A 15,256-nucleotide genomic window follows, 5' to 3' on the forward strand; every position below is an offset into this window, starting at 1 on the left:
GGCTTACAGTCGCCACGAAGGAGACGAGCAGTAGTCAGTCATGTACTCTCTCTCTCTCTCTCCCCCCCCCCCCCCCCCCCCCCCCCCCCCCTCCACTCTCTCTCGGCTACCTCTTCGCCATCTCCCAGCATAGTAGAGATGACCGTTTACTGCGTGTGGCTCAGGTGGCCTCTTCACCTTCCATCGTGGTGCTCGCGACATATCGACTCACTCCCCCCTCAAGTGGAAACGGTAATTAGGAGCACATCTCTCTCTCTCTCTCTCTCTCTCTCTCTCTCTCTCTCTCTCTCTCTCTCTCTCTCTCTCTCTCTCTCTCTCTCTCTCTCTCGTAGCGACATTTGCCAAACGTAGGCGGCTTGATACAACATGGAGTTATAACGTTAACGTCTCTCTCTGGCTTGCACACGTGCGATTGCAATGCCTTAGTGATCTAATTTCTGCTCTCAGATGTGGGCATTGAACGGTTCAGCTCCCGTTGCCCCTAGGCTCTCTCAGTTGTATATTTCACTCCCTGGCCTAGGCCACGGTGAGGCCGTCTCGCATGCCTGACCAACCCATGTATTTCGACTGCTCGGCCAGGGAGCTCCTCTCTCTCTCTCTCTCTGTCATGACTGCCTCCGCCTGTTCGCCTTCCATCCCCTCCAAGCTCTGGCTAGAGTAGAATCCAAGAGGGCTTCCTAGCTCACGTCCACGCTCACCACTGAGCTAGTGCTCGCTTGTAGCCACGTGGAGTGGTGACATTTGTCAAAGATCATGAAGCAATTATACAAATTAGTTTTCTTTATTGCTCATCTTTTGTCCACTATGTAGCCCAAGGGTTCATCTATTATCTGTTTTAGAATGCCAATATGACGCTTCACCTTGTTTTAAAATGCCAACGTGAATGTTCACCTTGTTTTAATACTAGTCAATATGATATGATAGTGAGGACAAAAGGGAATCAAACAAATGGATGAGCATCACTCTTCAAGAATAATCAGAGGATCTTTGGCCAAAGCATGGTAAGCTGCAAGCTTTGTTTAGCAAGTCAAAAAGACAAAGAGTGTGGAGCGGATCTTGGATGTTCATATTTTCATGCGAATGATTAACTTATGCCTTGCATTTTATTTTCATATTTGAGTGAAAGCAAGGCATACCATTACACCCATTTCCCATGCATTTGTCTCCTAGTTGAGGTCTCGTTCCTTCTCTCTCATCGAAACGTTTAAATTGGTCCATTATCCAGACTCCAGAGTCGCGGAGCTCCCAGAGCTCCTGGAAAGGATGACAATGGCGGGGGGTTCAGGGCCCAGGCAGCTTGTCCTCTCTGATTCGGCGCAGCAGCAGCAGCAACTTCTGCTTGGGAGGCTGCCTCATCAAGCATTTTCCACACATCTTAGCTTCTCATCATCATCGTGTTTGGATGCCAATGCGCGTTTCACTCAAAGTCTTCATATCTGCTGCTGCAAGAATAGCAGTAGTGAGCCTCCTCCGCCAGACAAGTCAGGTGCGGGTAAGTCGTGGGTGAGCCCTGACTGGCTCACATCTCTGACCAGCACGTTTAGATTTGGCGAAGACACATCTGGTATTCCCGTAGCTACCGCAAAGCTTGACGATGTTCAGGACCTTCTTGGTGGTGCCCTTTTCCTTCCCCTTTTTCATTGGATGCTGGCCACAGGATCCGTCTATCGCCTTGCTGCTGGTCCCCGCAATTTTGTTGTCATCGGTGACCCTGCTGCTGCCAAGCATGTTCTGAAGAACTATGGAAAGTATGCAAAGGGCCTTGTTTCGGAAGTCTCTGAGTTTCTTTTTGGTTCGGGCTTCGCAATTGCAGAGGGAAAACTCTGGACAGTGGGTGATCTTACTCTGAAAGATATCAAATTATTTTCACATTTTTGCATCTGCCTCATATTTAAGTATAGGGCTGTGTGTTACATGTTGATATGAGCAAGATTATGTACTCTGCGTGCGAATGTATAGGCCGTCTTAAACTTGCACATGTGCTAATTCTAATCCACATGCAATCATCAGTCGCATCGCTCACACTGAACATTCATATCTTAATTCACATTGGATTTGAGATGAAATTCCACATTCACATTCTCATCTTGATTCGCACTGGACGTCAGATGTCACATGAGACCTGCACGGAATCTACCTACCTAGTTATTGCATCCAGGCCGTATTGTCCTCTATATGGATATCTTTGATGTACTAGAATCATCATCGCCGCGTTGGTGAGTTCTCTTGAGATAAATTTCTGCAACCATTCTTTTAATAGAAGTCCTTAGGCAGAATAATGTCAGCCTCAGTACTCTATGAATATCTTTAAAAGATAGTGGAGTGGCGTTCTCTATGTACCATGCATTTCACAAGACTTAACAACTAAATGCCCGAGTTGAGCTTTACTAGGTGAAGCTCTTTTAGTTTAAGTTCTCAAAGACAATATCTTTTCACTAAGGACTATATGCCAAGTCATCCCTCCGTCCAAACTACCGGGGATTCAAGTGGCTTAGCACTTAGTACGCATCAAGTAGTCTAGAAGATGTTCTTTGAACTTGCTGAACCAAGTAGCCCACTACTTAATCTTTCTTTCACTAGCTAGTAGCACTTGTTGCTTTCACCGATAGATGTTCTTTACTTGTACTTTTCTTAAAAAGTTCTTGCAAACAATTCTACTTTTCCACTTGTACAAACCAAAAGTCTCAATCTTCTTAATATCCTTGAAGATCAATAGCTGAATGTGTGGTGATCCTTCCTCGACTGCAAGGTGTGTCCACAATGCCCAACAAGCATACCACCTCTATATGGAGACCCGGAAAGCCAAGGATAGACAATCTTGCCCACCAATGTCAAAAAGTGTGCGCGATTTCCATAGAGTGCTTGGTGAAGGTGAAGGAAGGTGAACCGAGTGTATAAAAGCTGACACAAGTGCAATTGTAGCGATGCCACTCTAAATCAGAATCTAACTTAGCAAAATGTTCTCCACTGCCATCTCTCACCAAATCTGGAAGTATCATCCTTCTGTCCCTTTTGCTTTTGCTTTGCTTTCTTGGATGACTACCCAGTTAGGGCCTTAGAGCTTTCTCTGAATCCGGACCTCTATACTTGGACCTCTAGATTCAAGACCATGGGAACAAGCTACTTGCAAGTCAAATTACTGGTCCTCCTTGAAGTAATCAAGGTTGAACAAAAAGCACTATACTTGGGAGTCAAATGCGGCATCATGATGATAGCCATATCCTCTGAAGGGATCGGCTGCCTTGCCTGAAGAGTTACTTGTTGCATCTCGTGTATCTGATGAATGTGATCCTTCATAGACTTTGGGTGGTGAGGGTCCAAAGTCTGCAATTGTACCTCAAGGTGAGCTTCCTACATAGGCGTCATGCTATTATAAAGTTCTTTGAGTGGTTCAAGATCTCTGTCATAAACTGCTGACGTGTCGAGCCACTGAAGACCAAGTGGATTGTGCACCGTAGCCCTAACCCTAGCCAACCTGCAGATTTCGGCCGAGGGTCCTAAACCCTAGTAGAAGCAAAAGAAGGTAAAGTTATCACCAACTTACAGATCGGGCCAATTATTAAATAGGGTTGGGATTAAAATCCTAAGCCCTGGCAACTTAGGGGACCCTCGTCTGATGGGGCCTAAAATAAAAAAGGCACACACATCACTCTCTGAAGACCCATCGTGGATATGATGACATGGCTGTTGTATGGAAGCTCGAAAATTACGCTGATCTGTCGATGTGGCTTGCAGTACAGATTTCGGCGATCTTCGCTGGCGTGGTAGGTTGTATGGCCGCCTTCGCAGATTGTGCTGTCAGATTGTTGACGCGGCAGTTTGTACGAACAACCCATGGGGCACTAGCTTTTGGAGATCAGATGCCTTTAGACTGTCAAGCTTTTCATGTAATTGTTATGCGGAGCGGACATGATTGATGGTGAATGCCGAGGATGAGTGCTCAGTGCGTACCCAAGGTTCCTTTTACTGAAGGGAAGAGAGAGCCCCCCTTTTTACTTCATGAGAATCGTGCAATAGACAAGAGCGAGAAAGAGAATGAAAACTAAGAGAGAGAGAGAGAGAGAGAGAGAGAGAGAGAGAGAGAGAGAGAGAGAGAGAGAGAGAGAGAGAGAGAGAGAGAGAGAGAGAGAGAGAGAGAGAGAGAAATGAAATGATATATTAACGTCTACAAGAGGCCAAAATGACCTATGAGACCAACTGATTACAATGATGAGTCTAGTACCAAGTCTGGGTACAAACAAGAAAACTACAAACAAAGAAATGATAGGAGTGCTACCGACTCCTATGGGTGGCTGGTAGGCTGAGCAATGGTATCATGCCATAAAGGTACAAAGTGGGGATAAGTGTCACCATGATACAATATAGCAATAGCATGAAGCCTATCCCGATCGACATTCTGGGTGTCGTGCTAGGATTCCTGTGTATCCTCTGCCGCAATCTCCGCCGGTGCTGCGTGGCCCCCCTCCTCAGTCGCGGTCGTCTCGATCTCCCTAACTCTATAGCTCGATCAATGAGAGTACTGCTGATGTGTGTATGGGTGGGAACCGAGCTCTCTGGTGGTGGTGTCCCCTCTGACTCTGTGGTACTCAGATTGAAGAAATCTGAGATGCGTCTCTAGGACTGTCTCTGTCTTTGCCCATTCAATAGAGCGTCTCCATGTCTCTGAATCTCAAGTAGGAATAATCCGAGACATCTTTGATCCTGATATCTCATGACTCTGTCTAACGAGTCAAAACCATCTCTGAATAGACAATGAAAGCGTCCCCGTATCTCATAGTAGACTGTGCAGCGACATATGTAGTGAAACTCTGTCTCTGGCTCTGCATGGCATAACTGACATATCCTACTGTCTGCTGGTATGCCTCTGAATCTACCTGTCTCAATCCCAAGCTGGTGTGAAGATGTGCGAATTTGGCCAATAGCACATCGTAACCTATGAGATAGATGTGTGTCCATGTAACTGTGCCGTGTGACAAATCCGTCTGTCGTGAGTTGAAGAAGATGTTCTCTATAGAAAACCCTCTTCGTACCCAACTCCCGTGATGGTTCTATCCATGTCCTCTTGCTATCAAGCTGGATAAGATCCTGCCGAATGAGTCTAGTAGTCTCCATCCGTGTAAGAGCCAAGGATGGTGCATCAAGAGAATACTGGAAAGGGGGCAGCCTGTCCATGCTGAAACCATGCCTCTGAAACCATGAGCTCATCTGTGCATACCAACATGATGTATCTCCCTGTAATGCCAGCTGTCTGGATGACTCGAGAGCAAGCCTGGCATACCTGTCCCTGGTGGTGTCCCATAAGCTGTGTACAAATGATACTGATCTGGTGAGTGCCTCAACCTCCATAGGTGGGGCAGCCAGCTCCGCTCGTATGATGTCATGTGGGACTGAGGCCTTGGCTCTAATCAGCCTAGAAATCATAGATATCAGGGGTCTCTCCATATTAGTCCATCCAGCACTGTCAATAGACGGTCCCCAAACCTGAACCGCGTAGTGCATAACTGAAGCGACCAAAGTATCGAAAAGCCAGAGCTTTGTTCGAGGTTCCTGGAATTGAACTTGCGAACAAATCCTCTCTAAACCACCTAGGGCTGCATAGGCACGAGTCAATCTAGTGTCTGCTGCCACTTTCAGTGTGAACCTCGGTCCACTAAAGACCACCCCAAGATATGTGTATGCATCAGTGTACTCCATACTGTCCTGTCCATATGTGAAAGTAGGTGCTGATCTCCTAACCCACTGTGGCGTGGTATTAAATACCATGACCTTGGTTTTACCAAGGTTGACAGACAATCCACTATCCTCTGCAAAACTATGCAATGCGTCCAAATGTCTCTGCATACCCTCTGGCGATTCTGATATCAACACGATATCGTCAGCATACAATAAAAGAGGGATCCATGTCCCTGCAAGCTGTGCACCTCTATCTCCTCCTCTGTCAATATAATCAGAGACCCCATCAACATACATACCAAATAAAGTAGAGGACAGTGGGCATCCCTGTTTCACTCCGATGGTGGAGTGAACTATGTCGGATATCCCCTCTGATGTGCGTACATGACCCATCACTGATCTGTACAATGCCATGATCCCCCACATCAGCTCTGTGGGTACCCCCAATTCCATAAGCCGGTGCATCAATCTGGCCCTCGGCACTGTGTCAAAGGCTTTGCGAAAATCCACAAAGCTGCAGTATATCCGTCTACCATGTGCTCGACCCTCCTCAAGGATAGCCCTGAGTGTAAAGACATGATCTAGTGTGGAGAAACCCCTTCTGAAACCAGCCTGCCCAGGTGCTCGTATGCCCATAATCTCTGCCCAACTGCTCAGCCTATGCTCGAGGATGGATGCATATAACCGTGCCAATGTGTGTCCTACCATGATAGTACGGTAATTCCCCGGCACTGTGGGGTCACCTGTCTTGAAGATAGGTACAATAGTAGATAATCTCCAAGACTCAGGGAGACCCTCACACATGACACGGTTGAATAGCCGTGCAAGCATCTCTGCCAACAAATCCCCAGCATGTATAATGTGCTCTGCTACCAAACCCTCATGATCCTGTGCCCGTCTGGTCTTCATCCTGTCAATGGCCTCCTTTACCATCTCAGTGGTAAAGAAGGTGCTCGTAGCCGGACATGGCTGTGGTGGGTCTGGTAATGGTGGTTGTCCAGGTACAGTGTATAAAGATGTTGCATACTGCCCCCATATCTCTGTAGAAGTAATCACTGGTGGGGGAGACTTTTCATGGAATAGACGTCAAGCCTCTCCTGAATCTCTACTAAGGAAGAGCTGATATAAATCTTGCTCCATCTGGACCAAGAAAGCTCGCTTCTTCCGTCGCACTAGTCGTCGTGTAGCAATGCGAGACTGTCTATAGGTGATCACTCCCAATGTAAGGTCCCGCTGTATCTGAGCTCTCCTCTGTCGACACTCCTCATCATACCAGTTGTTCTGAGGCATGTGCCCAGAACGACGTCTCTGCCCAAGCTGAGTGTGTGGATATGCCTCTGTCGCTGCCCCATGTAATGTCACTGTCAGCATAGATGTGATCTCCTCCATTGTGTATACTGGCTCTGATGTGCATAAAAGCCTACGTATCTCCTCAACATATACTGAGTCAGTCTCTGGTGTAAAAGTATAGCGTGTATGTCCACCACCCCGTGAGGCCTGAGATGTATTGTACTCAAAGGAGACTGATAATGTTAAAAGTGCATGATCTACTGCTATCCCAACTGGCCTGGGCCCCACTGTGAAATCCTGAATGTGAGAGATAAAGCTCGGATGTGTCAGAACATAGTCTACAGTGCTGGACCCATGTCTATGTGGAAAACAAGTAAAACCTGTAGACAATGGGAAAGTCGTTAAGCCATTCAGTATGGCTAAACTGTGAGTAGTCGTCATCTCTCTCAGGTATCTCCCATACTCTGTATGCTCTTTGTCGTGTGAGCATCTCTCAAGTCCCAACTCCTCTGGCTCTAGCTCTCTAAGCATCTCCTCTGATGTGTCATAGAAGACTGTCTGTGAGCTGCCTGTACGGGCATTGAAATCCCCCAGGAGTATGATGTCTCCATCTCTGGAGAACTCCCAGATATCATCATCAAGTACAGAGTAAGGAGACTGTCCTCTGGGTGAAGCATATATTGAAGTGCTGGGAGGAAAATAGCATATGGCGATGTACAAGAAATGTCCAGTCTCTGCCCTCAGCCTCACCCACAAGTATCTGGCCTGATCATCTCTCCGAACTATGTGCAATAGTGGTTGGAGCTCCTCTATGAAAAGAACTGCTACACCTCCTGATCCTCTAGTCCCATGCGCAGTTCTGGTGCATGTCCTACAAGCTGTCTCCCATCTGTATCCTGATATGTGCGGCATCAACTGTCCTGGAGCCTGATGAGTCTCTGAGTAGAAAACAATGTCTCTGTCTCTGAAGCTATCCTCAAAGGCCCCCACATCAAGTCTATACGAACCATTACAGTTCCAAACTGCCATCCTGAGAGTGGTCCCATAGGTCTCACACCGTCATGTAGAGCGGTGCTCTGTAATCACTACTCGTCCATTTCTGTAGAAAGCTAACTTCCCCTTCTCCCTTGCTGCTATAATCTTTGGCATGACCTCTCTCATATGTGCAAGCTGTGAGAGCGTAAGATCATCTCCTAAAAAGATACCTGTTTTCTTGAGGGTTGGCCTCTTCTTTAAAAAGTCTTTCTTTTCTTCCATGGAGGGAAAGCGCAAAATGAGAGCCCGTCCTTTTGAACTCTCCCCATTACCTTCACTCTTCTTGCCCACTCTCCAAGCTTGTGTGTGCGAGGGCTTCTCCACCCCCATCATGGACATGAGGCTCTTCACCTCTTGGTCCACCTTATCTGAATCTTTTAGGCCGGTCACTCTCACGTGTAGAGCGCGTACCCTTCTTCGTTGTTCCTCTTCTAGTGTTTTGTTGATGATGTCGGGTGTAGTCGGAATTTCCTTGCCCTTTCCCTTCTTGACAACTTCAATCTATTTTTCAGCCTCGTCCATTTTCTTTTGCGCTTTGGAGAGAACCTCCACCCATGAGGTCTTCATTTCTCCTTCTTCCTTTATTTCTTTGACTTGTGCTCGTATACTATTCAGCTCGTCAATCATTGATGGCTGAATTTCCCCATCTTCAAGGCGTCTTCCCTCTTTGGTTTCGTCTAGTTCCTCCCGAAGGGCTGAGATGCTACTTTTTAAAGCTTGAATTTCATCCCGGAACTCCTTGCGTTCTAGTTCCCTCGCCTGTTCCTCCCTCTTTTTCCATTCGAGAATTAAATTCTTCTCTTTCTTCCACTCATCCATGTGGGCTTTGCATTCTTTCAACTCCTTTTCAATGGCTGTCATCCTCTTGCTTGTGACCATGTAGTGCGCCGCCATTTGTCTTGCCTTATTTGTTTCACTTTCTGAGAGAGAGGAGAGAGCAACCTATACGCACCGCATTATGCATATATATGTTTCCCCATTCAGCCTACATGGCATATGTTTGCTTTCTGTATGTGTCAATTTGCAATTTCTGTGAGCTCTGCAGTTTCCAAATTCCTTGCAAATAAATCCCTGCAGGTCTGAAAATACAGGATTTTGAGAATGCGAAAACTCGGAAAATCCGGAAAGGCCGAGATTGAAAGTTCCTGTGGGAATTCCTCCTGTGTTTTGAACTTTTGCAATTTGCCGTATGTACCTGCGGGCAGCAAATGTAGAAAACTGGTGAAAGAACAGGTCGCTGCAGCAAAATGAAGGTTCGCGTGCTGAGGCGCCTGCTGTTGCTGTTGCACCTGCTCGCCCTTCTGCTGTTGCACCTACACGCCCCCCTGCTGCGGTGCCTGCGTGCTCTCCTACAGTTGTACCTGCTGCCGCTACACGCCCCCCTGCTGCTGCGCCTGTGCGTTCTCTTGCAGTTGCACCTGCGCGAGTCTGTCAGCTGGGAGAGAGAGCCCCTTGCAATTGCGCCTGCTGCTACACGCCCCCCTGCTGCTGCGCCTGTGCGTTCTCTTGCAATTGCACCTGCTCTGCTGGCCGCGAAGTACAGAGAGAGAGAGAGAGAGAGAGAGAGAGAGAGAGAGAGAGAGAGAGAGAGAGAGAGAGAGAGAGAGAGAGAGAGAGAGAGAGAGAGAGAGAGAGAGAGAAGAAGAAGAAGAAGAAGAAGAAGAAGATTTTAACGTCGTAGGAAATTATCCCAAGAGACCTTAAAGATCTATCCGGCGAGGAGAGTTGAACTCAAGACCTGTTATTCAAGAGGGAAATGGCATAACCAATCTACCACACTTGGGTGATAGAAAGGTTATACCATTTTCCTCTTCTTATTAGCGCGCACACACACCCACACACACACCCGAGAAGAAAATTTTAACGTCGTAGGAAACTATCCCAAGAGACCTTAAAGATCTATCTGACGAGGAGAGTTGAACTCAAGACCTGTTAGTCAAGAGGGAAGTGGCATAACCAATCTACCACACTTGGGTGATAGAAAGGTAATATGATTTTCCTCTTCTTATTAGCGCGCACACACACACCCCCCCCCCCCCCCCCCGAGAAGAAGAGAATTTTAACGTCGTAAGAAACTATCCCAAGAGACCTTAAAGATCTATACAACGAGGAGAGTTGAACTCAAGACCTATTATTCATGAGGGAAATGGCATAACCAATCTACCACACTTGGGTGATAGAAAGGTTATACCATTTTCCTCTTCTTATTAGCGCGTGCATACACACCCACACATAGAGAGAGAGAGAGAGAGAGAGAGAGAGAGAGAGAGAGAGACCGGCACCAGATGGGGTCCTAGATCCCCCTCCAAGGGCCCCCCTCTCTATTGCTAGAGAGGTATTTGCTTTAGATTACACAAATGCTGGTACAACGGGTTCTAAATGCGGAAGTGCTGATGGTACTTGCTGTAGATGCTTTGTATTGCGAGGCTAAAGGTTGAATGCTGAAAACACTAATGATGTTGAGGCTAGGATCTGCGACCGCGACAAGGCTATGGGCTGAATGCTGAAAACGCTAGGGAACTTTGGCTTGAAACTGCAATCTGCTATCAACGATGTCGACATGGGTTGAAAACTTGAAAACGCTGGCTGATCTGAGGGCTAAATCTGAAAACGCTAATGCTGATGGTTGGATTGGCGACGGAGCGGTGAGGCTATGGCTGAAAGCTGAAAATGCTGATGCTGATGGGCTGATCTGGTGCAAAAACACCAGAGAGGCTGAGGTATTGCGGGTACCGACTTATGTTTGAGAAGTGACCCCTAGGGTCACTTATATATGAGGTAAAGTTGGGTCAGGCAATCCAACTTAAAAACCCACGATTTCTAAAATGGTGCAAAAATGTCACTTATTAATAAGTTGATGAACTATTAATAAGAGGTGATTCACATGCAGATAAATACCTAGGCTGAGTACTAATGCAACTGTATGGGAACACTCCTCAATGCCTACACCTAGCAGACATTGGTTTTGCTTGTTCAATCAAAGAGTATGCAACTACTCTAAAGTGTCTGGTCATGCATGGCCTACGTACAGGCTCACAAGGGTGCCAGAACACTTCCTAGCCTGTCCTAAACCCTAGAGACATGAGTCAACTTGTCGACATGCACATAGGGTTAGATGTGCACGTGATAGTAAACGCTTTTGGTAGGCCAAGGGCCTTTAAATACGAACCAGGGGTCACTCTCTTTGATCCTACTGTGTGGAAGTGCAGAGGAGTGCTGCCACAGAGTTGTACCGCGTTGAAACAATATAAAGAAATACCAAAAGGGGTGCCATCGTTTGGGGCTAGTGCTCTCTCGAGGTGGAATTCCGCCACTCCGTGTTTGTGTGCAGTGTTTCTCTTTCAATTTAGTTGTTTTGAAGTGTGTAAATCTTGTTAAGTCTGTTCTTTTCCGATGGCATGTGGTGTCCTTCCGTTACAATGGCATCAGAGCTCCAATTGTGTGCGTTTCTGAAAGCATACCTGTCCTACCAAGAATAGACAGAGCACAATGGCGTTTCTGGATTCTATAGAGTACCTCAGGTTTCTTCTCGACGAGCTTCGGGACGTTCTTTCGGGGCATCCTTAGCAGAATCTCCCGATGCTGCAAGCTTTTCAAGAGTTCCTGAATTACTTGTTACCCCCTCTGATGCCCCAGGTAGTACCACCTCCCCCGGCACCAGAAAGTACAAGAGCCTCCAACTGACAACCTACTTAGCCTTTTGTTCCAATTGGGGGAGTCCTTAGGAACATGGTACAACCGTCTAACCTTGATCCAGTGCAACCGCCTCTGCCACTGCCACTGCCACTGCCACTGCCATTGCCCTCACCCCCTCACCCCCTCACCACCACCGCCTCCTGGGTACAATGGGTGGGGCCCTTATGGATACCCCTACCATCCACATCCAGGGTTTGCAGTGAACCAACCAAGAGATGTCAAGGATTGGTGGGACAACAAATAAAATTTCTCACTTTTTCTGGAGTGAGATAGGAAGAAAGCCTTGCAGTTTCTCAAACAATTTGATAACATTTATGAATTGGAAAACTACACGAAAGAATCAAAGATTTCTCGAGCTACGGGATTTCTCAAAGATATTGCTATGCAGTGGCAGAGTTCAATAGCTACCCAACCGCATGCTCCAAGGACTTGGCAAGCTTTCAAGACTATTTTTGCACAAAGTTTTATGACCTCCCTGTTTGAAGTCCATATTTTTTCTGAATGGGAAACTTGAAAATGCTTGCCACGGAGACCATGGAAGATTACAACCAAAGCTTCCTCGACGTCTACCTTGCGATGTCTTTCTTCAAGTTGATTCCCTTGGAGGACCAATGCGAGCGATATACCATTGGACTGCCATCACCCTTACAAGAATACTGTCTTCTAAACAAGTATCGACAATGCAAGAGCTTATGGACCATGTTGTGGTCGGTTACAAGCTTATGAAAGGGAAGCTAGAGTTAACTACAGAAGAAACTTCAGCAAACACTCAGAACTCTCGATCACAACGAAGAACCCCTCGAGAATTTGTGAAACTCAACCTCAAAGGCCTCATTTGACACAGCGTCAATGAGAAACCCTATTACAAGAAGGCCGATGCTTTGAATGTTTTCAAACAGGGCATAATTACATTTCATGTCCTCAAAGAACAGATGTATCCTTAGAGCAACCTCCCGCTCCGAGAGCGGATAGAACCGTAGGACTACCTCCGATTAAGAGAGCTAGACCTTCCATTGGACTTGTACTTGATATTTATGGCATTAATCTCGAAAGTTCTAATGAATCGAGCAGAGCTTATGGAAAAATCAACGGCTTGAAAGCCCTTATCGAGAATTTCATCCATCCCGACTTCCTCAAGTAGATGGACTATACTACGATTCACAAGGTGGAGAACTTGAAACCGAGCTAGCCACTTTGAAAACTCAGAAGGTGGTACCTCTCATTGGTGCTCTTCTAGAAACCATCCATGGATATTATGGAAAGACCCATTTTCACAGCATGAAGTTGGGCAATTGCGACGCTCTCTTGGGCATGCCTTGGTGACACAACTAAACTGAAAGAGAAACACTGCACACGAGACACGGAGTGACGGAGTTCCACCCCAAGAGAGCCCTGGATCCAAATGATGGTGCCCCATTCAGTATTGTTTCAACACGCTACACCTTTGGTAGCACTCCTCTGCACCTCCATACGGTTGGATACTAGAGAGTGAGCCCTTGGTTCGTATTTAAAAGCCTACCAAAAGCAGTTACATGAAAAGCTTGATAGTCTAAGAGAATCTAATCTCCAAAAACTAGCGCCCCATGGGCTGTATGTACAAACTGCCACGTCAGCAATCTGTCACCGCAATTTATGGAGGCGTCTGTACAACATGCCACATCAGTCATCGTATCCACGCTGGGTCTTCAGAGAGTGGGTGTGTGTGCCTTCTTAATTTTATGCCCGATCGGACGGGCGTCCCATAAGTTGTTGGGGGTTAGGATTTCAATCTTAACCCTATTTAATAATTGGGCCACTCAGACAGGATCTGTAAGTTGGTGATAACTTTATCTTCTTCTACCTTTGCTAAGGTTTAGGCCCCTCGGCCGAGATCTGCAGGTTGGCTAGGGTTAGAGCTAGGGTGCCCAACTCTCTTGATCTTCAACCGCTTGACACTCCGGCAATTTGTGACATTCCCCCGTCTTGAGTCATGCGCGATTATATCTGCAAAACAACTTAAGTTAGCTAAAAAATATCCGAGGGTCATTCAGTTTTTCATATCAAAGTTCTTGATTTTATGGCGTAGCAAAATTAGCTACCACATCCAGACTGCGCTGATCTGTAACGGGTGTCTTGATGCACTAAAATTACATACCCAAGCAATCTCACTCAAGTAGGATGGCAGATGACAATGCAACACAAATGCTCACATATGAATGTTACAAGACACAATAAACAGCGCCGTTGAGCACTCCTCCCAGAAGGTCTTAGACATGAAGCTACTCAACGACTACCTCCTCGCTCCCCTCGCAAATAACCTAAAAAGGTTCGGGCCATGAGCTTAGAGGTTTGATACAATCAAATGCTCCCCAAACTGCAACCTGGGTGCTTGGAGGTTCCCAGCATACAAGTAATCGCTCTCGGTCTGCGTCGTTCAGAGTGTCATAACAAACATGAACACTCCTCCCAAAACAGCACGAGACGAAGATATTTGGACATTATCAAGCACCAAGTTTCTCTTCAGTACTCCTTCCGAGGGCCAGGAGTCAATCACAAATTATTGAAACCAATATCAAAACCAGAATCAAACTCAAATCGGCACCAAGACAAGTTTAAAACAGATAATATCCATTTCAAACAAATTCCACACAGTACTTTCTCAAACAAAGTTCAAAAAGTATTAAATACGAAGCAATTAGAAAATTTATTCAGGGTTTTAGTCAGGCAATCAAACTTCAAGGACGACTGGATTGTACGGTTCTAGATCTGAACTCGTGCCCCCCCTTGCCTTCAAAACGCAGCCCCAATCTCGTCGAACTCCTTGCTGAAAATCAGCAGCACTTCTCCATCGTCTAAAAACGCAGGTCCTCAAGAGCTGTTCACGACAAAAATGCAGAAGTGTGATCTCCACAGTGAAAATGCAGCCATGTCTTGCTGGCTGAAAAAAAACAGCCACAATCAGCCAGTCACACATATTGAGATCCATTAGGTGGCGGCAAGCCTAGTGTTTGATATCGTGTCAAATACTTGTTTGAAATTTGTTCATTCACCAAAAGGATGCCATGTAGGAAGGCTCACCATTTCCAAACGCTTCCCCATTTCACACAAATCCAACCACGCCGTTTCCCGCTTGAAGCCCTTGAAGACCTACGGAATCTGAGATGTGCTTTCCTCTCACACAACTTGGTTGTGACTCTACATCCATAGTTGTATCTATCTCTCTCTTAGTCCCAAAAACCCCTATAAAAGCAGCCCCTCCCTCTCTGATTTGGTCATGCATTTGAAGGCGCCTCTCCGTCCCTGGCGTTTTTGGCATGTTATGGCCTACATCAGCCCTTTCCCGCACGTTGGAGGCGCCCTTCTCTACCGCATGAAATACTCCAAGCTGATACGACCATCTCCAATGTAACTCGAACAAAGTAGTGATGAACATCAATGTGCTTAGTGCGTCCGCATTGCACAAACAACATGATCATGTGTGGAAGCATTAGCACTCTAAGAATCTGAATAAATTGTGGTAGAAGATGAATGTGCTATGGCAAGATGATCCATAAAACCAGGGGATTCGTCATCGTGAAGATCC

At 46.4% G+C, this 15,256-nt stretch overlaps 1 protein-coding gene across 1 annotated transcript in view; it reads left to right on the forward strand.

The window, feature by feature from the left end:
- The first annotated feature begins 1,204 nt into the window (after positions 1-1,204).
- LUT1 (Cytochrome P450 superfamily protein) overlaps positions 1,205-15,256 on the forward strand; it is a 45,038-nt gene continuing 30,986 nt past the window's right edge. The window contains exon 1 of the mRNA XM_086518311.1: positions 1,205-1,830. Within this exon, the coding sequence (XP_086374437.1) occupies positions 1,264-1,830 (567 nt within the window). The 5' untranslated portion in view covers positions 1,205-1,263. The remainder of the gene's footprint in view (positions 1,831-15,256) is intronic.

The sequence above is a fragment of the Adiantum capillus-veneris genome, chromosome 8 (genome assembly GCF_014529385.1).
Source record: "Adiantum capillus-veneris isolate H3 chromosome 8, ASM1452938v2, whole genome shotgun sequence".
Classification (NCBI taxonomy): domain Eukaryota; kingdom Viridiplantae; phylum Streptophyta; class Polypodiopsida; order Polypodiales; family Pteridaceae; genus Adiantum; species Adiantum capillus-veneris.